We start from the raw sequence: 24018 nt of genomic DNA on the forward strand, positions 1-24018 counted from the left end.
CCACCAGCAAATTAGGATGAGTGCTCACTGCCGTATAACCACTGTATAATCAGAGTAAATGCTCAATAAAGACAAGATATAATCTAACCCTTGACACTTTGGCCTCCCCCCTTGCTGCAGCTGGTCCTGAACGCCTGACTGCATTATCTTGACTGTGACTCAGTCTCTAACTGTTCTCCTGGCTGTGATTTCTCCCTTTCAACCTTCCGCAGTCCAACCTATACTGTCCATTGCTTGCGATTTTGACCCCCAACCTTCAGCAACTTTTAAATAGCTTCTGCCACTTCCAGCATAAGATGGACTCTACCTCAACATCCAATCATAAATCAGAGAACATTGTAGACTAGTCTGTGCTATTTTGTATACAGGAACGTATGTCGCCAAGTGTTGTTGTCGTTTAAAAATATAGATTGAGGAGGTTCCTGGAGAATTCACTCAGGAGGACTTGGCTGAAGATGACGTCATGCTGCTAGATACTTGGGATCAGGTAAGGCACATGTTATTAACGGAGCTATGTGGGACAAAAGAGACATACAATCTGGTTTACACCTATAGCAGCATTAAGTGGAAGGACATGTAAGATGAATGGACTGTACCACTTCAGGTTGCAGATGGAGTAATCACATCTTCAAATCCCGATCCCATTAAAGATACCTGCAAATAGAAAACTGACACAGCAGGCTGGTTTGTAATGCTAGCTTTTTATGTGCAGGGAGCTGTGCTTCTGTTTTTTTGTTTTTGGTTTCCCTTCAAAAGTGGCAACCCCTATTTCTAGTCTGAAATGGTATAGTCTATCCCTTGCTCATTCTGTAGCCATGGTCTTACTCAGGGGTAGGCAACCTAAGGCCCGTGGGCCAGATGCGGCCCAGTTGCCTTCTCAATCTGGCCCGCAGACGGTCCCAGAATCATCGTGTTTTTACATGAGCAGAATGTGTCCTTTTATTTAAAATGCATCTCTGGGTTATTTGTGGGGCCCGCCTGGTGTTTTTACATGAGCAGAATGTGTGCTTTTATTTAAAATGCATCTCTGGGTTATTTGTGGGGCATAGGAATCCAATTATTCCCCCCCCCCCAAAAAAATAGTCCAGCCCACCACATGGTCTGAGGGACAGTGGACCGGCCCACGGCTGAAAAAGGTTGCTGACCCCTGGTCTAACTGAATTGTTGTGTAAAGCAGTTCAAAGAATGATAAAAGAAAATCTTGGGATGTGCTGTGAAGGAAATGAACGGCACACAGAACTCCACAGAAGTGAAGTTAAAGGAGGAGATGTGGGGGGAGGGAAAGACCTCTATTTTAAAACAAGCAGTTGTAAAAGATGTTTATTTGAATGTATTTGAGAAATGACTATATTTGCCAGAAGAATGTCCTAGATTCTTGGCTTTCTTGGGGCCCATTTCAACATGACATTTGGCATCTCTGGCTTGGCTATTGAGCAATTCCCTTGAAAACATGTTTAAATGAGTCATTCACACCACTTTCTCAGAGATGACCTGGAGAACTTAGCAGATGCTCTGCCAAAAGTAAAAAGATGACTATTTATATATATGTATCTGAGAATCCACCCAAACCAGAAAACAAGTCAGTTGAATGTAAGACATATCTTTAATTAAGGAACATGATATTCAGCACAAATGGTCTTCATATACAATTTTTTTATAGTAGCTGACTGTCTTCCGTTTCATAACAGCTATCCCAACTCTCCTAAATATGCAATTTAATATCTCTCTCATCTCATTTCCTCCTCTCCCTTCCTCACAACCACACTCTCCAACTCTCATTTCTCAGCTGGCACATGCTAGCAGTCAGTCCCAACTCCATTCCCTCCCTTACTGTCAATCATTCTTCCGCTAGTTCTTCTGTCACAGTTTATTTAGCTGCCCATCAATAAATATTCCCTGGGCAGAGTGCAAGCAAAATAATGCTAAAAATTGCAATATATCATAATTAAAACCAGCAAAAAACTGCTGAAAAGATAACAGAAACCTGCCATTACCCAGAGGAAGTATAAAACAGCTTGAATTCAAAACACAATTAAAAGATCTGGGTGAATAAAAAAAGGTCTTTGCCTGGTGTTCAAAAGACCATAGAGATGGTGCCAGACAAGCTTCTCTGGGAAAGGTATTCCCTAGCCAGGGTTCTACTAGCAACCCCCCAAAAAACTCTGTTTCCTAGACACCCACCTCCCTTCACTTGGCGAGGTCGCCCACAGTGCATGCAGCCTCTTAGGAGCATCTTAAGGGTTGGGGCATGGGTATCCGAAGGAATTTTTCTGGGAAAAGGGACAAGTAAACACTCCAAACCAACCAACAAATATGCATCCATAACTGAAAAGTGGGAGCAGGCAAGCTCCTTGCTAAATAAATGAGGAGAAGAGTGCCTGCACATTTTGTCATGTATCTCGTGCTCTACAGATACTAAAAACTTGCTCTTTCAAAATAAATCAAAGAAAACCGGGAATCTGGGGATTGTGCTTCATCTGGGGGGAAGGAGCCAACAGCCTCCCCCCCCCCGGAAGCCCATGGTTTGGGGAAGCATATGCGGGAGGGGGCAATTTTCTTTTCTTTTCTTTTCTTTCAAAACAGTAGCAGTTAATTGCACATTTATTCAAAATCCAATTAAAGTTACATAGTTTAATTAATTTGACAAAACTGATGAACTTGATCTAGTGATAGATGCTTTTCAAAGCCTGATGATCATTTATACCTCCAGCCCCCCATCACCCCCTGACACCCCCCTGGGGAATTCCAGGGGGTGGTACCAACCACTCTGGGAAGCACTGGGATAAACCATCTCATTTCTTCTGCCTTTTTGTCCAGTTTCAGACTCTTTTCTCTCTTCCTTTCTGTGGGAAAGAGAAATTAAGGAGAAGCAGAAACCAACAGGAGGCAAAAGGAGGGGGCAATTTTCCAGGCTATTTATTATATTTACATCCCACCTTTCCTCCAAGGAGCTCAATGTGCACAAAAGCAATGGACAAAACTGGGGGGATATAAAGGTATTTGCCTTGCATCAAAATGACATCAAAGTAGGCATCAGGCAAGCCACACTGGGAAGAGCATGCCACAATTGGAGTGTCACCACCAAGCAGGCCCTGTCCCATGAAGCCACCTGCCACATCTCTGATGATGTGGACACGGAAAGAAGAGCCTTTGTTGTCCTAAGGGGTGCAAATGGCTTGAAGGAGAGGAGGACAGATTAATGTCGGACTTCTACAACCTTTTGCCATCTAGATGTTTTGTGCTGCAACTCCCATCATCCCTGATCACTGCCATGCTGGGTGGGCTGAGTCCAAAACATTTAGAGGGCACCAGATTGGGGAAGACTGGGAAAAGTTGATGGCCAATGGAGAAATGAGGTGGAAATAAGACTACATGCAGCCTGAAAGAAATTTTCAAGACCATGGGGCTGCAAACCCACAGAGGTGGGCAAATCATGGAGCTGAATTTTAAATATTGACTAGAAATCATCCCTGTCTTTGAATGCTGGTCATTAGTATTTTATGTACAGGTCAAACTGTGGCGAAACATCAAATTTATACCACTTTGTTGAAGCAGTCTCTTTCTTCATCACATCCTAGATATTTCTCTGGATTGGTAAGGATGCAAATGAAACGGAACGCACTGAATCAGTTAAATCAGGTAAGCTATGATTAAAATTGATGCAGTCTTTTTTAGAGGAATGAAAGGGGATATTTGAAGAACTTCTCCCAAGTTATTTATACTAATCAGACAAGGTAGTCAGAGGTAACCCCAGTAGAGGCGGGCCTATTTGGGCAGATGTGGTATTGCCTCAGTCAGCCCTCAGTTTGCCCCCCTACTTTCTGCCAATCCAGATCCCAGACAGGCCCATTGACGGGGCTCTTGGGAGAGGCAAAGGCCATTTTCCCAAGGTGGCACTGGCTGTCAGTCTCCTCCTCAGTCTCCGTGTTGCCCATGTAGAAATCCTCAGGGAGGATAATGGGGCAAAGGTAGAATTCTTTGGCTCTTCCTGTGACTGCCCCGTCTCCATGTTCTGTTGGCCTTCTGAAGTTCTGCCCTACCAGCCCCACTGGGTGCCAGCCACTACGGCTGACCCAGAATACTTTGGGCCTGGTCCCACATTACCTTTGGGGCATAGTGATAGCCTCTGTCCATATGCGACATCTTCATTTGTGTATGAGTTATTACACCACTACTTTTCTTGTTGACCTGCTAGTGAAAACCCTGGAGAATTGTAGGTTTAGCTGGTGTGTGTTTGTGATTAACCCTGCATTTGGGAACGTGGCTTATTTCCCCCCCTAATGTATCATTTGATGGACCTCTTCATATGACCTCTGCATGATAGTCACTTAAAACTGTATCCTTGTACAACAGAAATGGCAACATTTTAAATCCACAAAATTCATCAAAGCAGTTATGAAACAGAAATCCCCCCCCAACTCTCCCTTTTTCTCTGTCTCGTTTAAATGAGCATTATTCACTTTGATAAGGAATATTTGGGGACACTGTTGTGAGAAAAGCCAAATTTGATCTTAACATCTCAGCTTACTAAGCTGAGATAAGAATTTCCATGCATGCATCCTCTTCGCAAAAGTGAACAGGCCAAAGTCTTCAATTAACTGTAGTTTTCCATTTCATCTGAACCAGGAAACTATGGTTATTGGCTTTATAACAAGCCAGGTTGTGAACCCATGGTTCAAAGTTATCTTAATATCTTTGCTTGTTCCAAAGACACAATTAACCATGTTTGGATAAAACTGGGAAACTATAGTTTACTGAACAGTTTCTGGTTTGTTTGTTTGTTTGTTTGTTTGTTCCACAAAAAGGAAGAGCAAAGAAGCTGCACGCACATCCAGAAACCTCAATTTGCCTCTTGGCTTATTAAGATCCATGTCCTGTGTGCATTTGATTGCCCAAAGCCCAATGGGTGCCCTTGGTGGTCTATGTGGGGGGGGGGATCATTAAGACAATGCAATGTGTATCTCACATGAGACAGACTGTAGCCCCCAATAGTCCTTGCAGTATAAAAGCTCACACATTCCCCATTTGTTTTAATAATAGGCATTTTGCTGATTATTAAAATGCCTGCAGGACTCAGATCTTTTGTATGGACAGGATCTGTTTTGCATTTTTAAAATGTGTACCTATTAAATTTCCAGATGGCTCTGTAGCAAAGCTCTTAGTGGTTTACAAACAAGATTACAATAAGACAAACAATGAAATCAAAGCGAACAACACAAACCCAAATAACATTATCCAGCTCAAAATGAAATCAATAAACTCATTCATTTGGAAAAGTTGCGGAAGTTAGTTGAAAGATAAGAGAATGCTGATGTGGGCGGTGAAGAGCAGGAGGCCTTCACAGATGCTTCTGCATTTTGAAAAATGTCTGAATGAACCCTACAACTCAAGGGATGGAGTGATCCTTCGGCACCTAATCAATGGAGCTTGCAACAGTGTTTTAGATAGTACTATAAGTCAATTGCAGTACAATCCTATGCATCTTTACTTGGAAGTAAGTCCCAATTAATTTAATTGGATTTATTCCCAGTAACTATGCATAGGATTGTGGAGTCAGAAACAGAATAATGGCCAAGAGGATTGGCTTACATATCCATACGAGAAGATTCAGTGATCCCAGTTTGGTCTAAAACTGTGGTTCCCAACGTGGGGGCACGCTCTCTGCAGGGGGGCAATTTGATTTTTAAGGGGGGAATTCGAGAATGAGTTATTAACAGTTAATGGCCTTTTAGGCTTCCTCCACGTGAATAGGAGTTCACTTTTTGAATAATAAGAATATGTCACGGGAGGATTTTAGAGATGCTTAGGTGGGGCATGGCCCAAAAAAGGTTGGGAACCACTGGTTTAGAACCTAGAAGTGAAGGAAGCAGTGCCAGGAAAATGGCTACCCTGGCATGGACTTACCACTTGCACTGATTTTTCTATTCCTCTGGTCTATGATGCAGGCTACAGATCAGGGCAGGGGCAGGCTAGGTGTGGTTTTCAGCGACTGTGCACTGAACCAACATACTGGAGCCAGGGTAGGATGTGGAGGGCAGGAAAAACTATATGGACATATCTTTCCACCGAGGGCAAGGCCAGCCACTCCACACACACACACACACACGTGAAAAGAGGTGCACAGAGAACAGCCTGTCTGTTGCAGTGAACAAAGAAGAGAGTTTGGGATTGCGGGTGGTGATCTGTGTTTGAGCTGTAATGTTCAAGTTACTTCCCTCCTCACTGATAAATTAACAGATTACTATCTTGCATATTCATGTGTTTCAGCCAAACGCTACATTGAGACTGATCCTTCTGGGCGAGATAAAGGGACTCCACTTGTTATTGTGAAGCAAGGTTACGAACCCCCCACATTCACAGGCTGGTTCTTGGGCTGGGATTACAACAAATGGAAAAACTGAAGCTTCAACTGCAGAAGAGATATCCCAGGACAGCCATTCTCTGGCAGCTTTAAGCATGTGTTTGCAAATCACTGTATATGTTGCTGGTTTTGTGGTCCATGTGCCAGTTTGTGTTTGTGTTTGTGTGTGTGTGTGTGTGTGTGTGTGTGTACAGCACAGAGGTTGCCAATATTTTTCTAAACTGGAAAAACTGTGGGCACCACACACACGAGAGTGAAGGACCTGCCAGCTTTGGTTCTCTCAGTTTCTCATTTTTGAATTCTGTTCTCCACATTTCTGCAGCAACTTGCAATTAAAAAAAAGAGATCCTCGTGAAAATTCTTAAGTGTTTTCTTAAGAATTTATCACAATAAACACATTTTTGTATGCAGTTTTGACCAATGTATACATTTTTGCAAGCATGTTCTTCTAATATAATGCATTTTTGCATGCTATTTTCACTAATAATGTTACATTTTATGCCCATTTCTCCCCAATATACCATATGCATTTTTGTAAACATTTGTTGGGGAACCGCATCACAACATTTGGATACATGCATGGCTGTGTTTTGGTTCTCATATTGTTTTGGAGAGTGCAAATTTGACCAATTGAGCTTTAAATGTAAAGTGAATAAAATTTCTCCCCCATCCCTACTACACACACACAGCTCCACCTATTATTTTGGCTGGCTACAATACAATGCTTCTTTCAAGCCTAATTTCAGTGAGAAGTGAGGTGGGGAGGAATGGGGCCCTATAAGCACCGGGAAAAGCCTGCGTAGGTACCTGCAGGTGCCACATTGGTGACCCCCGGTATAATAATATGCATACATTCTCTAAACATGTTCCCGGATGCAACTGGAAATGCCCCTTCTCCAGTTCCAAGTCTGTGCATAACTCCCCCAAATCCAAGGCTTAATTCTGTTTTGAAAAGGATCAATAGAACGCCCACTGCATAGCATTCCATTGTGCCGGTGGCTTGGCTTGTTATGTAATTGAGTGCGGGTCTCCGTTAGGAATAGCGATGGGTGAGTTACACTCAGCTCAGACCTAGCTTGGTAATCATGACTTCTCAGTGAGCATTCAGAAGCTCGCCTGATTTCTCAGAGCTCTCGCCTAGCTCATAATGCTGGTGTGGTCTTTTCAGATTGCTTTCACTTTAGTTATTGTTGACACTGTCTTTTTCAGTGAGTTTTCATTGTCCCCTCAAAATGTCTCCTATTTTTAGTTCAAATACTGGATGCTAATTCTACCTTATCTCTCAAAAGTTTAAGGCTCCAGGGGACTGTAATAGTAATATTTTTTTTACAGTCCCTGCACTTCGTGACATAGGAGCCAACTCCTAGGGGCTGAGGTCACTCCACCCTCCCAATAAAATATTTGAGGGGGCTGCGCCACCAAAGTTGATGGGCGTTGCCATTCAAGGGAGCTATATCATCCCTGAACTTGTTTGACCAATTCCCTGATCCCAGTGAGCCAAAGCTTAAGCACAGAGTGTTTGTAGTGTCTCTATATTTGAGTTCTCCTCTTAGCCCATGTAACTGGTAAGAGCCACAGCCTAGAGGGAAATACTCAAGCTATTTCCAGCTGTGCTCCTTTGCTGAAAACTCTATTTGTTCCTCTTTCTGTGCCAAAATTGTGGTCTAAACACATTTCAGCAAAGCTTGGTTCCTCGCCATGCTGCTGTTTTGGGGTTACCACCCTTTTCATGTGGTTGCAGGATTGTGCGGAGGTTTGTGGCCTGCCAAAAAACCCCACACATTGGGACCAGCTCTTCCTCTACCACCTCTCCAGATCAATCTGCATAATCCATACCATGGCGTGTTATATGAGTAGAGACAAAAAATGAGCAAGATGCCTGCAGAACTGGAAATGAACGTAGGAATAAAATGTGTGTCAAATAGTTCTCATGAAGTAGCTGTAAAGAATGGATGAGCAAATGAATGCCACACTATAGAGTGTGAATGAAGATCACAGTGCATTCGCATTGCTGTTTGGAAGCATGTGTGGCTCCTGATTTAGCAAGAAATCCCCATGTAGAGGCCTGCTTCTTCATAAAGCGCTCCTTTTCTGGACCTGAGCATCTATGTGCTAAGTCATATTTTGATACATTGCTATTTTTTTAAGTATATATTTCAAAGAAGCAAATACATTACAAAAAAGTGGCAGCCATGATTATAAATTTTCTAAATTATGCACTTTTACAAAAAAATTAAACACATTTATAGATGTATGAATTCAATAAATAAATGCTTTCCAGTCCTGAACAATCTAACTACATAGTTGTATTCCTTCTTTTATCATAATGTAACTAATTTTGACGATGTTATATTCATACAGTTTATTTTCCCACTAACTGAAGAAATTATCTTTTATTTTCTTTCTGAGGTAGATGTAAATATTTCTTTATATTTATTTGTTACATTTTTATCCCACCTTTCTCCAAAGTGTATTGTACATGGTCCCGTGGAGTTGCTTTGGCAAAGACGGTGTGCCTGCTCCAAGGTCACTCAGTGAGCTACCCAGCTGGGGCTAATCTAACATTCTTAACGCCTTTGTTCCACTAGCTCTTGCTAGCAGGATAATTAATGTGCATCTTCAAAAATACTACACTGAGATTAGTATTGGTTTAGTAATGCAGTGCATATTGCACACCATGACTCTTCATGCTTTTGTTGTTTAGTCGTTTAGTCGTGTCCGACTCTTCGTGACCCCATGGACCAGAGCACGCCAGGCACTCCTGTCTTCCACTGCCTCCCGCAGTTTGGTCAGACTCATGCTGGTAGCTTCGAGAACACCGTCCAACCATCTCGTCCTCTGTCATCCCCTTCTCCTTGTGCCCTCCATCTTTCCCAACATCAGGGTCTTTTCCAGGAAGTCTTCTCTTCTCATGAGGTGACCAAAGTATTGGAGCCTCAGCGTCACAATCTGTCCTTCCAGTGAGCACTCAGGGCTGATTTCCTTAAGAATGGATAGGTTTGATCTTCTTGCAGTCCATGGGACTCTCAAGAGTCTCCTCCAGCACCATAATTCAAAAGCATCAATTCTTCGGCGATCAGCCTTCTTTATGGTCCAGCTCTCACCTCCATACATCACTACTGGGAAAACCATGGTTTTAACTATACGGACCTTTGTTGGCAAGGTCCATGCTTTCATGCTTTACTAAACTTCAAATGAGATGTAGCTGCCTTCAGCAAAGGGATAATTCAGTCTAGAAACAGATTTTGAGTTGGAAGGCACCTTAGAGGCTGACCAGTCCAAGGATGGATCTATACCAGGCTTCCTCAACCTCGGCCCTCCAGATGTTTTGAGACTACAATTCCCAGCATCCCTGACCACTGGTCCTGCTAGCTAGGGATCATGGGAGTTGTAAGCTAAAAACATCTGGAGGGCCAAGGTTGAGGAAGCCTGATCTATACTGTAAAAACGCTATTGATGGCTATTTATAAAAAGTTATATAACTCTCAATGCAATTTCCCATTGCCAACAGATTGCTGCTCTGCAGCGCCCTCTGGTGTCACATTTTTATAACACATTTTTAGCGCTATAACCAACCAGTGTAGATTCGCCCCAACTCACTACATTTAGCCATTCCTCCTGGAAGGGTAAAGACCTCACTTTTATGGTCTATGCTTAGTACTCATGGGAGTGATTGGCCATTTAATGGCTGATTATCTTTGACTGCCCCCCACCCCATTACAACCTCCTGTCTGACTGAACTACCACAAGATTCAAACGCTAAAGAATATATGGTATGGTTTACTTATATAATGCTTTTTTAACTCAAGGCCCCCAAAGCAGTTAACAACAATATATATTAATGCAAATAAAATATATAATAAAAGTACAATGTATCAATAAATCAAAATAAAATAAAATAGCATCAGGACTCGGCCATGAATATAGATCCTACAATAAGATTTGATTATCACTAGGTGCAGTGCACTGGAGATTGCAGAATTCTGTTCTTTGTGGGAGTGAACAAGTCATCAGAACCACCTTGTTGGCATTTCTTACAGATCATGTTAGTCAAAACCCCTCAACACACTGGCCATCATAGCTCATGTGCATAGGGGTTTCAGCTGCTTCATAGTTGTTAGGTCTATTACTTTTTTTGGCTCCAGAACAGAAAGATTTGTACAGCTGCATCCCATTTTCTCACAAGAGATTTGCACAGCTTGTAAGGGGTCACCTTATGGAAAACAACAAAGTTTATTACTATTTGCGTGAACACAACAATGGAAGGCCTGATTAGCAATTTCCTTTTATAATGCAATCAACAAAAGACAAATGAAACACAATACTACATTTTCTACCACCAGTAAGCAACTTAAATTGTTCTCTGTGTTGTCTAATTCTGACATTAACCCAATAGCGAAAACTCTGAACATCAATTCCTTCTACTGGCATTATCTGTACAGTGTGTGTTAACATACTTCTGTATCATTAAATTGTACATCAAGAGTGTCTATCATGAAAACAACATGATTGTTAATCAAGTTGATGCATGCAATCTACTTTTCAAACATATTTTAGAATGGGCATGTTAGTGGCACTCCCTTGAACTTAAAAAATGTGACTCATACAGAGGTGATGATCTCAAACTGGTTTGTTGAAATAATTGCAGTCACCCCAGAAACGTGTGTGCAGCAGAACACCATGTGCATGGGCATATATTTGTACAGAGGGAGTCGAATGAAGAGCTGCATTTCTTTCATATATGCCTGTGATGGTTGTACTGGCACCCATCCTATTGCATGCCTGATATAGTATCTGGAATATGGTTTTTGCAGATAGAATATGGAATGTGGTTTCTGCAAGTAACACTTGGATCATTTTTTGGTTTTGCATTTAATGCATCTGCTATTTGAATGTAAGATGTATATGCATTAGAATGAATGTTTCATTTTAAAAATGGGCTTTCCTTTCTCACATCTCCATGATTTACAAGGGATGCATTCCAGAGTAAAATAAGGTATAATGTTGCAATCCTATATAATGTCTATGGCAGATTCCTTCCTTGATCCAGACCAGGATTCCAGAATGCTCTGTCCTAAGCATAGACTAGTCCACCCCAGGACATAGAGTATTCTGGAAGGAAGAGCATCCGTCTGTAACTGTGAGCAAGGGAAGTATTCTAAAACAAACATCTTCATTTAAAACCATAGTCTCAGTCCATGTTCTCATTTCTAATATAGCCTCAGGCCTCTGAACTCAACAACACTAACCTGGAAATATGCTTATTTGAACTCAATGGGACTTCATTCTGGATAGGATAGCACTCCTTGTTTCACTAGTATGGATTGTGGAAGGAGGTTAGAAATAACATCAGATCCATTAACCTAGGGGCAATATCTACTTTAAAGCAGCAAGATGTAATGTTCTTCTGTCTGCCTTATGGCTAGGTTAGACGGATAACCACCAAAACACAGCATTCGTTCAGACTCGGCTGTCTTGAAGGAAAATGTCAACCAGGAATTAATATTTCATTGCCAAGAATGGCTGGATACCAGATTCCATGTGATTTATTTATTAGGTATGAATCACCTTACATGAATCATCTCAAGGTGATGGATAATATAAAAATAGCACATCTCAAATACAAAACACATGGGATTCAAAATTAAAAACACTGGTTTATTCATAAAGAAAACCTTCGCAAGAACCCCCATTCCATTGTCATGAACACCACATAATTGACCTGTAAAACTAATTCCACACCAAGAAGCAAGACTCAGCAGGATGCCTGGCAATACAGTTTTTGCCTGACACTGAAATAATGTCAGAGCTGGCACCAAGAAAACTTCCTTATAGACATCATCTTCTTGCCTATGCACATGCACCTCCTTATAAATTAGCACAGATAATTGTAACATAATTTATCCTAAGGATTCTACTTTGCAATTTGAAAACTGGAACTTGGCATGAGAAAACCCAGTCAGCATTTTCACTTTGCTGTCTGAAATCATTTGGATTTCCTCCTCATAAACTACAAAAATAGCAGTATCAGGTTTAATGTCTTTCAGTGGATTGAAAACATTGATACAGTTTTCAGGCAGGTGGCAGGAAAGGACTACTGCTAATGTTTGTTGCTCTGATGAGGCCTTTCCACCCTCCACTTCCTATTATGTGTTAGCTTCCCTATCTCTGTTTTCTTGCTCTAATCCTAGATGAGAGGCTCCCAGTTTCAGGAACAAGCCTTGACTGTATAATGACTGGACAATCCCTAGCAGAACAAGCCATTAATCATCTGCAAAATAGCAGTGCCTGTAACTCTACAAGCAGCCTGTAATGAGCTGCAGCAATTATAATTCTCATCGCTGCTTTCGTGAAAGTTTGATATATTTCTTGGATATGGGGACTCAACAAAGCGAGAGAAAATATGGCCAAGCAAGACACAAGGGAATAAGAAGACCAATAAGTTTGGTTCAATGGATGAATGGGAAGCAACAGTAAAGATCCAAATAGGAGATGCTCCCTGCAGCCTTCATCCATGCACAATAAGACCAGTGCATACTAGGTGTGGAGTTTGCCACTAAATGAAGCTCTTCTCTGAATCCCGCATACTTACAATGTATGCATGCAACCATCATTGCTACCACCTTCTGAGTAAAGGAGATTTGTTTAGACGGTTGTTTGGCAGTAGGCTTGCTTCCTGTTCCTCATTCAGTACAAAAAATGTATTCCTAAATAAGGAGCTGGTGACAAACCTACTTGGTGATATGCTGTGACTACCTGCAGAATTACCATAGTTTGAATCCAGAGTCTTTGTACTGATGATGAAGAGGAGTTTTAGGTGTGTCTGATAGGTGCACAACTGTGCATGCACACATCACGACAAACCCAGAAGTGACCCAAAAATGAAAAAACAGAAGCCTTTTTGCTAGGTATTTCAGGTCAAAAATTGCAGAAAGAAAAATGGATTTTTTTTTATGTATGCTACAACAGTGACAAGAATTCTATTAGTTCAAGGTTGGAAGACTGGATAAGTACTAACGAAAGAACAATGGCAAGAAAAACTGATGAACTATGCAGAATTAGCAAAATTAACAGACAAATTACATGAAAATGACAATAGTGACTTTAAAAAAGAATGGGAATCTTTTACAACTTATCTACAGAAACAACAAAAAGAGATGGACTCATTGGCAGGTTTTGAATAAACATTCACCATTTTATTTAAGTAAAATATGGAGAAAAACAATGCAATAACATTTTATGTATATTAACATGCAGATGATAACAAAAAAACGTAACAAACCAAGGAGGGGAAGATGAGGGAAGTCAATGGGGGGCGGGGATTGAAAAATGTAAAATTGGATAATTGTTTTTACAAACTGTTACAAAAAATAATAAAAAAATATTTAAAAGAAAAAGAAGTGACCCAAAAATGTCACAAAAACTCCATGAAAAGGGGCACAATGGGGCGGGGGCAGAATGGGGTGTCTGTAGGCTTTCTCAACTGTGTTTCAAATATACGTACACACTTTCACTTAAACGCGTGGTGCTTGGAATGTAACCCCCCATGAAATTTGGGAGTTGCCTGTATTGTTAATTTCATCACCTCTGTTATAGGTGTATTGGTACGCTGTTGCTGCACGTGAGACTGTGTGAGAATAGGTAAGTGGGTGTTGTTATTGCTTTCATTTATCAGTTGCTTTTTACAGTAAAAAAGCCTCAAAGCAGTTTGACAAGAATAAAATAACAAGTTAAAACTAGAGAAGGTTTAAAAACACTAACAATAAAAAATGCTCGCTATGATGTAAATGAACAGTTCCTCATCCCACCTTCTCTCCAACGTCACCAAGCTCTGGTAGCATAAGGATTCTGCCGGACCCACATAGATTCCTTATGCCAGTGCACCTCTAGGCTCTGTTGAGAAAGGTGGATTTAGGAGCAATCTTAACCCCACCTGGGTTGGCTTAAACAAGGAGTAGGATTGCAATGTTAATCAAGTAGTCCAGTCAGGTAAACAAATTTCCATCGTAATATGAATCACTGCCAACTCCTGCTGATTATAAGCTTTGTTATTTTCTAAAGAATAAAATTGATTTTCGTCCAACAACTACTTTTTCCAATATCAAAGCAAAACAACTCAGGCTGGCAACATGCAAATTATTGGAGAAGTGCTCAGCAGACATTGCAGAGATTATGAAAATCTACTTTGTTCAAATTACATTGCACGCCAGTTAATTTTACTTGTTATTTGCATTATGTTGCGCTTCTCCACATTTTCAGTCAAATGTTAATACTCTAGTAATAAAATCCTCATAGAACATGCATGCCATTTTGCCAAGAAAGACCCTTATTTTTAAAAACTGCAAAATGAACTCACTGTAAGAAATGTCTGAGTTTAAACTGAGGATTAAAAAATTAACGATATATTTCTCTGTTCCCAATGTTCTTTCATGGTCTTCTGAAAACTCTTTTGCACCCTCTAGAAACATGACATAGGGATGGTGAAGTAATGGCTCTCCAACTGTTGGACTGCAACTCCCACAATCCCTGACCATTTGCCTTGCTGGCTGGGGTTGCTGGGTGTTGAAGTCCGACAACAGCTAAAGGAACCACATTTTATTCATGTAAAAACACATATGTAACAGTAAGCAAAACACTAAACTAAAACTCAAAAAAAAAAAGAAAAAAAAAGAAAGAAAGACAGCAACTTAAGTAAATTCCCCGATAAAGCAGGAGTTATGAGGTAATCATGGAATTCCTCAGGCTGCAAGAGTCCTCTTGTTTATTCATTGTGGCTTTTTCAATATACCGTAAGCTGCAAATGTAGGGCTAATACGTGACATGTCAAATATCTATTAGGAACCTGTGCACACAGATACACATTCTTAAAATATGGCCCTCTTTGGATAGCCCTGGGCAAATACTCTGGTTACTACAAGGTTGTAGAATGTTCAGATAAATTGGAAAATAACAAATTAAAGGACGCCGACAGCAAAGTCCAGGATTTCTGCATCTGAAACAAATGAGTTCTGCCAAAAATGTATTTTTGGAAGATAAAATGAAAGGTAAATTAAATTCACATCAGCACCACTTCAATTTGTTTTTGTTTGTGTACATACCAGCGGGCGATGACAGGGTGGGGATGTCTTTACCCTATGCAAAAGGGTTCACATCTTAGCTAGAGATGAATTAGAAATGGCTTAAGGATTCCAATGGGTGTGAAGTTGGTTTGAAAAACAATACAAGCAGGATACATACACATTTGGGATGTCATGTGAATATGGATTAAAAACCCAGTATTGGAAATGCAGAATGTGCACAGCAAGCAGGAGTGTGAACAGAACCTTAAGAGTCTTTTTTTAAAAAATGATATATTGCAGTGTGTTTTATTATGTTAGGGTGGACTGATATGGCAAATTAGAAATGAAGGGAGCTTTTTGAAGATTGTAAGGATAGATTGCTTCCAACCTCATGAGCCAATTCTGTGAGGAATAAGCCTTTGCTCCAGTACAAATATTGAGTAGGTTGGGAAGGTGGGTGGACAAAGATAAGTAAAATTAAATAAGGAGGAGGGGAATCTTTCTCTTTGTTCCGCAGTTGCAATTCATCATTGTGACCTGTGCTTGTGTATAAGTCTGGAGGAATTCTCCAAAGTTATCATTGCAATTTTCTAACCAGATGCCTGCACCTTCAGTGGAACAACCAGAAATCCAACAGGTGTCCTTTTTTTTCCCTGGTGTGAAAAAAGCTTCCTCCTCCTACCTACTGGTTAAAATCTACCGCCTTGGTTATGAACATCCCACATTTTCAGTTCTTCAGACCCAGTTATAGGACCAGTAGCCCTGGGCAGGAAAGAAAAGCAGCAAGCAACGCGCCCAAACAAGGACTTGCGCGGAATGAAACCGGGAGAAACCGCAGAGCAGAGGCAACAGACAGGAAAGGACTGGGAGGCGGCGTAGCAGCAGCACCGGGGGGGCGTGGCTTAGAACTAGCAGCTGTAGAGGCGCGAGAGGGGGCGTGGCCCAAGCGCCGGTGGCGCAGGGACGGACACGCGGCCAGCAATCTGACAGCTCACGTGACGCGGCACATGGGCAACCGAGACGGGCTAGGGAGAGCTGAGCCTGCGGCGAGCACACGGAACTCTTTCTGGGAGGGGCGGGGCTTTCTGGGAGGGGCGGGGCCTCGGCGTTGGCCGTTGAGAAGCTGCAGCTCCGCGAGGGCGTCATTTGAAAGGGGTTGCTAGGCGACGGCTCGCCGGTGGGGGCGGCGCCTCAACGGAAAGGCTTTTCCGTTACAATGACGGCGTATCACCGCCAGTCTGAAGGGGAAAGGCGAAGGGGCGGGTGGCTGGAGTAGTGCGGCTGAAGCCAGCGCGTCTTTTTTTTTTTTTTTTCCCCTGAGGCGAAGTCGTGTGAGCGAGACAACGCGGCGTCCCTTCCTTCCCTCTGTTCGTGACCGAAGAACACGACGGCTGTCGAGGGTGGCGTTCCCGGAGATGGGCTGCGGCGTGGCTAACAGGTGGGAGGAATGGCCGACAGGAGAGCCGTTAGGCGGCTCCCTGAAACCGAGGGGCTTCGTGTCGGGGGCGCTGGACGACCTTCGGCGCTGCCGGAGGCAGGTTGGGTGTCCTGTCAGAAAAGGGGCGGGGCCTGAAGGGTTGAGGGCGGCTAGAGCTGGGGGTTTATTATTACACTTCTCCACCCTCAAGACGTGACTCCCTTTACCTTGACGGCTTAAAGGGGCCGGGCGCTGCAGCACGTCCCGTTCCCGGCAAAGGAGAAAGCGTGGGTGGGTTAAAAGCGAGGGTGGCCGCGAGGAGGCGACGTGCGCTACCTCCCGCCTTCCAGCAGCTTCGCAGCGGCCAATGGGCGGGAAGGAAGGCGAGCAGTCCGGCGGAGTGGCGTGTCTCTGGCCCAAAGAGAAAAAGAGGGAGCTGGAGGTTCGGTTTGCTTTGCGCCGCCTCGCTGCCCGCCCACCGCAGCTCTCTGCGTCCAATGGGAGGCGCGCTGTGCGAAAAGGGGCGGGAGGAGTGTGGGGTTAGGTGAAGAGGGAGGAGGCGCGGCCGGGCCATAGGCAGCGGCGCTCCTTTGCTGCAGCGTCACCGGGAGACTTGTTGGAGCTACTGTTAGCGGCGGAGGGAAAGCTGCGCCTAGGGGGTGGTGGGCGCCTCTCGACAGGGTTTTCCTGCGCCCGCCACGGGCTTTCTTCGTCCTCCTTTCCCCGCCCCGGCCCCGCGATCGTCCTCAGGGTCTGACCCTGCGCTTCTTTCCTTGGCAGGGAAGGACCGTGACTATAGGAGCCTGAGACCAGCAGCGGGCGGCTTGAGGCGGCGGCGGGCGACTGGTGCCCCCAGCTCGCCCCGGGCCCCTCCCCTGCGATGGGGAATGGGTTGTCGGAGCAGACGTCGATCCTGTCGAGCCTTCCTTCCTTCCAGTGCTTCCACATCGTGATCCTGGGGCTGGACTGCGCCGGCAAGACCACAGTCCTCTACCGGCTGCAGTTTAACGAGTTCGTCAACACCGTCCCCACCAAAGGTTTCAACACCGAGAAGATCAAGGTGACGCTGGGCAACAACAAGACGGTCACTTTCCACTTCTGGGACGTCGGAGGCCAGGAGAAGCTGCGGCCGCTTTGGAAGTCCTACACCCGCTGCACGGACGGCATCGTCTTTGTGGTGGATTCTGTGGATGTGGAAAGGATGGAAGAAGCCAAAACGGAACTGCACAAAATCACGCGGATCTCGGAGAACCAAGGGGTGCCCGTGCTCATAGTGGCCAACAAGCAGGACTTGAGACACTCGCTGTCGCTCTCGGAGATGGAAAAGATGTTGGCCACAGGCGAGCTGAGCGCTTCCACGCCGTGGCACCTGCAGCCTACCTGTGCTATCATAGGAGATGGGCTGAAAGAAGGACTCGAGAAACTGCACGATATGATAATTAAGCGAAGGAAAATGCTGAGGCAGCAAAAAAAGAAGAGATGAGCTGCTGTAGGCATGAGGGGTAATTCCTTCTTGGCATTGGACTAAAACAGTTCCCAGCACCTGGCCTGCTTGTTTGGATCCTGTACAGCCTAATAAAACACTCAGCCTGGTGGGAAGCTTTGCAGACGCAGACCCTTTTACCTGGTTTCCCCACAAGTTATTGGCACTACAACTACTTTTTTTATATATAAAGAAAGCAAAACAGAAACAGCTCCCTTGTTGCATAGTACAAAATGATCAGGAAACAGATGGGTGGGTAAATGTGACCTGGATATCTTAAATAGCCAAATAAAACAATGAAGAGTGTTCTGCTTGGTGGTGTAATACTATGTTTGAGAGTGCCTTTGCAAGAAAACTGCGTTCAAGGCATTCAGTGTTTTTTCAACTACTGCTTGTATGTGGAGTGTTTAGATGAAGATATGCAGCTTTAAAATAGTATCCTTTAACATATATGGAGCTAGTATACCATTATTTAAGGAGGCTGTGAATGTGGAGGGTTTTTAATGAAAGTTTGGCAGTATGGTATGCTTTTAGATCTATTCTCTTAAAATAACACTTGTGGCTTGGGTGATTTGAACTACCACTACTGTGGTATTCATGTTATCTGAAGCTTGATAGAGGGAAAAAGTATGGAATATATAAGAGCATGGATGAGTTTCCTGATAATGTAGCATGTCTTGGTGTGTAGGGGTTCTTTAGAAATAGCTGTGCATCGTTAAGCAGTGCTAATCAGGTTTGGACCATACTTATTTGTCCTATGGAGACATGTTCTAAAATGTTTGCTCGCAACAAACACTGAACAATGAGTCAAAAGTAAACTATGACCATAAGGGACTTGGGTTTCTGGATTTTTATAGTGCAATATTACCTTTAAATGAAATTGATGGCAATAAAATTTGATCATAATTAATTGTAAATTAAGCTAAATTCAACAAAACTACATGTCCCACGTGCCCAGTGCTGTTAAAATGTACTGCCAGGTTATTTTATTACCCCTGCAGTACTCTTAGGAATGTATCGAAGCTTTATACACTTGAAACATTTTGACACTGTGGAAAAACAAGAGTTTAAAGATGACCTGTGTCTGCTCAAATTATGCTTTAAGCTTTCCTTGTTTACAGTCATGCAAACAGTGTTAAGTAGGTGGGACAGCATATGATGGAAAGAAATGAGTTTTCTTACTGGTACAGTTTTTTAAAAAATAAATAAATGGGCAACTTGGGTAGCAGGTTAAAGGGCTAACGTGAATCCTGTATTACTCTACTGGTGCTGTGAAACATAAGAATAATTCCATGGTAAGAGAACAGCTCAAGGGACAACAAGACTTCTCCACTTGGCACAACCCACAACACAGTTAGCATGTTCTCTTACCTACTAGTCAGATAATAGGGAGGATTAGTTGGAAAATAGGGAGGCTATCTGAATGTCAGGAAACATAACTTATTGATACTTGTATAAAATCAAATTTTATAGCCAGATACTGCTTAGAAGGTAACCAAAAATGCACTTTAGTGTTTTCCAATACTGAAAGTGACAGCTTTTTTTTAATTAAAAAAATAATGAAATCCTGGTCCTTTTTGAAAGAATTGAAGTAGCTTCCAATGGAGCTTTTGTACGTTGGTTATATGTACCTGCACTAGTGACATTGAAAAGTCACTTAATGTCTATATTTATAGAAATGTGGATAACTTCTTAAACCTCAATAAACCCAACTCCAAATGAGTCATTGGCAACAGAAGTTGACAACATTTTACTGTGCGGATCATACTTTTTATCAGAACTGTCTGCATGAAACTGAACCCTTTATTCATGTGAGATTTGTAAATGTGACAATGTTAAAAATCGCAGGTATCTTATTAAAGATTTAATGGCAATTTGCATTACGTTCTATGTTTACAACAGAAATCTTATTGATACAGTCATTTGTGGTTTAAATTTTTTTTTTATTACAGTGCCTGATACTGTGGTATAAAATAGGTTTTTCTCATTAAATTGTGGAAAAGTTCAACTGCTTTAAAAAAAGGTGTGACATTCTTTGTTGCTTTGTCACAGTTCAGCATTCTTCATAACTGCTCTTAAACTCTGAGGCCCTATGTACACAACTGAATATGAAGTATAAGGGGCTAGCCATGGTGTTCCCTTCATTCATTGATAGCAAATACATTTCCAGAAGAGTATGCATGGGTTTTATCTCCCCTAGCTACATAGTTTTTAAGTACCCTTTCAATGATTATAAATAACCAATGCCAAGCAGGAGTTTAAGCAAAAGTAGCAGGACCCTGACTGTCTGAATTAAGCCACTGAACACCACAGGATCCCAATGCAGATGAATTTTGCATAAGACTCTTATGCTACACAAACAATTCTTGCATGCACCTATAGTGCTGTGTCACATATGCATGTGAGAGGTGAAAATACCTGCAGCTGCCAAGAATTCATCTACGTTGATCCTGTGGACTTCAGTAGGTGACTGACAGGGTCATACTACCATTCCTTACATTTGTCTACTTCAGCCTTTAAGCATTTTAGAAGTCTTGATGGTTTTCCAATATGTGTAGTATACTTTATAAAAACAAATTGTCAAACATAAGGTGATGCCTTATTAAAGCAGTGCGATTTTGCTGTGTTGTTTGGAGACTGAATAGTCAATTTAGCTGATCTAGATGGAGCCAGCTGTCTGCTGAGTACTCCTTTTCAATATTTTTGTAAAGGTGTGTCCTCTTAAAACTACTGCTGTGAGAATTTGCAGCAAGGTGTTTTTTAGTCTCCCCACCTCACACCTTCCTGGTGTGGCAGCACCAGGAAGAACTAAGTATTATGCTGCTGGGAAAGATCCAGTTTGCCCAAGCCAGACATTCAGCATTCTGTGGCCATTGAATGTGGTGTTTTTTGTGTGTCTGCAGAGAAGGAAGCCGATTGCTTGTTTGAGTCTCCCCCCACCCCTTTCAGGGTTTGCTGAACATGGTTCATTTTCTCCTTACTGTTGCTTAAAAGGGATGTACTTACTAGAAGCAAAATATAGATTTACTGGAAACTAACAATTCTGGGTTAAAGCTAGGGATTCTTTGAGACTAGGTGAAACTTTCCACTAAAATGGACAGGAAAAGGAGGAAATACCTGCTGAGAGAAATACTTAGTGGGTGGGGAAAAACATTTTCCTATTTTTCTTGGTCCCTCTTCCTGTGCAAGACTTTGATGTAGATTAATAGGATTCACTCTGTAGATAAGGTTGGTTCTTTGGACATTCAGTAACTACACTTCAGCCACAGATTTAAGGGGGAGGGGAAAAGCAGCCAATTTTCTTTTTGTTGGCACAAGCCAGTATATTATCCATGGTTCACCCAGTTTTGCAAGAACTCAGGGCAGCCACACATCCTTAAATCACTAAATGAAATTCTGTTGTGCTTCTAAAGGCTAATTTATGGAACATTTTAGTAAAGCTTAGTATGATATTGAAAGATGCACCAAGACACACATGTTCTGGTAGTACAACTGTAATTGTATTGGTTTATTCCATCCATGATTGAAGCCAAGGCAATATTACATGTGGTTTCTAACCAGCCACACATTTGTAGTATGTGTTATGCCTCAGTAGCAATAACTAGTTATCTCTCTCTCTCTCTCTCTCTCTCTCTCTCTCTGAGTGTGTGTGTGTGGCGCAATGAAGTTGGATGACATTCACTGCAGGATGAATGTTTCCAGACATTTGAAAGTATCTAAATCTGAAGGAAAGTGTTACTAGTTCTTCTGAGATTTAAGCATGTAGGATTAGGGAATTCAGCCAGGCTGTAACAGATACACAAATGCAGCAGGGAGAGCAGGATTGGAGATGGTTGTTTATAGCTCTTCTATGGGGAAATCCATTGTTTGTGTTGCAGTGATTCATTAAAATTATGCTTGGCTGTTTCTCCCTATCTGAATATTTTGAAAGAGATGCTATCTATGTTGATAAGCAATAGATAGAAAGGTTTTGTATATAAGCACCATATCATGCTGAATATAAACGTGTGGCCAAGATAGCTACAATGGGTTGTATCCAGATTAAGTTAGTTGCACTTCAACCCCATTACTTTTAACATAGGTTATGTGAAAAGTAATGGGATCTAAGTGCAACAAACTTAGTCTGGATCCTACCCAATGAGTATAATTGAGCATTTAGAAAAGTTTAACTTGCTCACAGGTCCTTTATTTCAATCTGTTTTGGTTTGAATAAGTAGCTTACAGGTACTCTAATGCAGACATATTTTTCAGTCTCTTAAAAGTTTATTGCAGTGTTTCAATCTATATAATCCCTAATGAATTTGCTAGATTTCCCCCACATCCTCTTCCAGTTTACAGGAATTTATTTTAAGAATTTATTTTAAACTTCTGCTTCTAGAGAAATGGGGCAAGTGTAAGGTTCCAGATGCCCCTGGAAGTACTTCCATAATTATGGACTTCCATAATATGGGTAGGTTCCTTTCTCAGCCTTACTTAATATTATTTTGCACATACAGTATTCACAACCTCCTTTCTTGGCAACTGAGCTTAGACTTCAGAGCTGACCCATGCTGCTGACAAAATCACATCTCTTTTTGTTGTTACTCTTTAATGAACAGCATGATTGGCTCTTCCATTGTTTGTTCTCTAGCAACTACCTGTTAGAGCACCAGTTTGTTTTTTTAATATAGGGTGCATTTCAAAGGTGTTTATAGACTGAATAAATTCAGATGATGATGATGATGATGCTTAATTTTCTTATACCCCACCAGCCACTCCGGGCAGCTTCCAACAATGGCTTTATGGAGTAAAAAAACACTGAAGAAGTGGGACCTACAACAAAATAAAGCAGTGTAGAGTGGTCCAATCGGCCCCTGGTGCCAGTTAGTCTGCTGTATCTCCTTTCGGAATACTTCATTCCCCATCCCTTTGTGTGCCACTGAGCATGTTCAGTTCTAAACTGTGGGAGCCAGTGTGGTGTAGTGGTTAAGAGCGGTAGACTCGTAATCTGGGGAACTGGGTTTGCTTCCCTGCTCCTCCACATGCAGCTGCTGGGTGACCTTGGGCTAGTCACACTTCTCTGAAGTCTCTCAGCCTCACTCACCTCACAGAGTGTTTGTTGTGGGGGAGGAAGGGAAAGGAGAATGTTAGCCACTTTGAGACTCCTTTGGGTAGTGATAAAGCAGGATATCAAATCCAAACTCTTCTTCTTCTTCTTCTTCTTCTTCTTCTTCTTCTTCTTCTTCTTCTAATTGGGGTGTCTTTGAGCCCCCAAGTAGGTTTTTTTCCTAGTGTGTACATGGGCTGAGGGAGAGGGTCTCTCACCTGATAATCTTCCTTCTTCCAGATGGATGGTGCTATTATGGTTTCATAAGGATCAACACCCAGAGAATTAGTTCACTATTAACACACTTGGATATAGGATGATTTCAGCTTTGAGATGGACAAGAGGTATATAGAACAATTCTTCTCTTGGTAGGAGGGAGGAGACTGTTTGAAACCACAGTAGTATTTAAGGAGCAGTCTATCCTGTTACACACTTAAGAGAGTTAATGGGGCCTATGCAAGTTTTGGGCATTCTTATATTTTGCTTAGGGGCAAAGTCATCAAAGAGTTTTTGCCCTGTAAGCACATTGGGAAAGAAGAAAGAAAGTGGCAATAGTTTTGTTTCTTTTCAAATGAGAATATTGTGGCAGTGCAGAGGAAGCAGGAAATAGAC

At 42.2% G+C, this 24018-nt stretch overlaps 2 protein-coding genes across 2 annotated transcripts in view; both read left to right on the forward strand.

The window, feature by feature from the left end:
• SCIN (scinderin) overlaps positions 1-8657 on the forward strand; it is a 44338-nt gene extending 35681 nt beyond the window's left edge. The window contains exons 14-16 of the mRNA XM_080974753.1: positions 410-487; positions 3579-3639; positions 6268-8657. Coding sequence (XP_080830879.1) covers positions 410-487; positions 3579-3639; positions 6268-6401 — 273 coding nt within the window. The 3' untranslated portion in view covers positions 6402-8657. The remainder of the gene's footprint in view (positions 1-409; positions 488-3578; positions 3640-6267) is intronic.
• A 7863-nt stretch (positions 8658-16520) lies between these two features.
• Positions 16521-20194, forward strand: ARL4A (ARF like GTPase 4A). The gene is made up of 2 exons (XM_080975102.1): positions 16521-16858; positions 17618-20194. The coding sequence occupies exon 2, from the start codon at positions 17718-17720 to the stop codon at positions 18318-18320; it is 603 nt and encodes a 200-aa protein (XP_080831228.1). The 5' UTR covers positions 16521-16858; positions 17618-17717; the 3' UTR covers positions 18321-20194.
• Positions 20195-24018: the final 3824 nt, after the last annotated feature.

The sequence above is a fragment of the Podarcis pityusensis genome (assembly GCF_964106645.2).
Source record: "Podarcis pityusensis genome assembly, chromosome: 12".
Lineage (NCBI taxonomy): Eukaryota > Metazoa > Chordata > Lepidosauria > Squamata > Lacertidae > Podarcis > Podarcis pityusensis.

Bases quoted from the DNA above. Each gene is read 5' to 3' on its own strand.
- ARL4A (XM_080975102.1), top strand. From the start codon at position 17,718: ATGGGGAATGGGTTGTCGGAGCAGACGTCGATCCTGTCGAGCCTTCCT.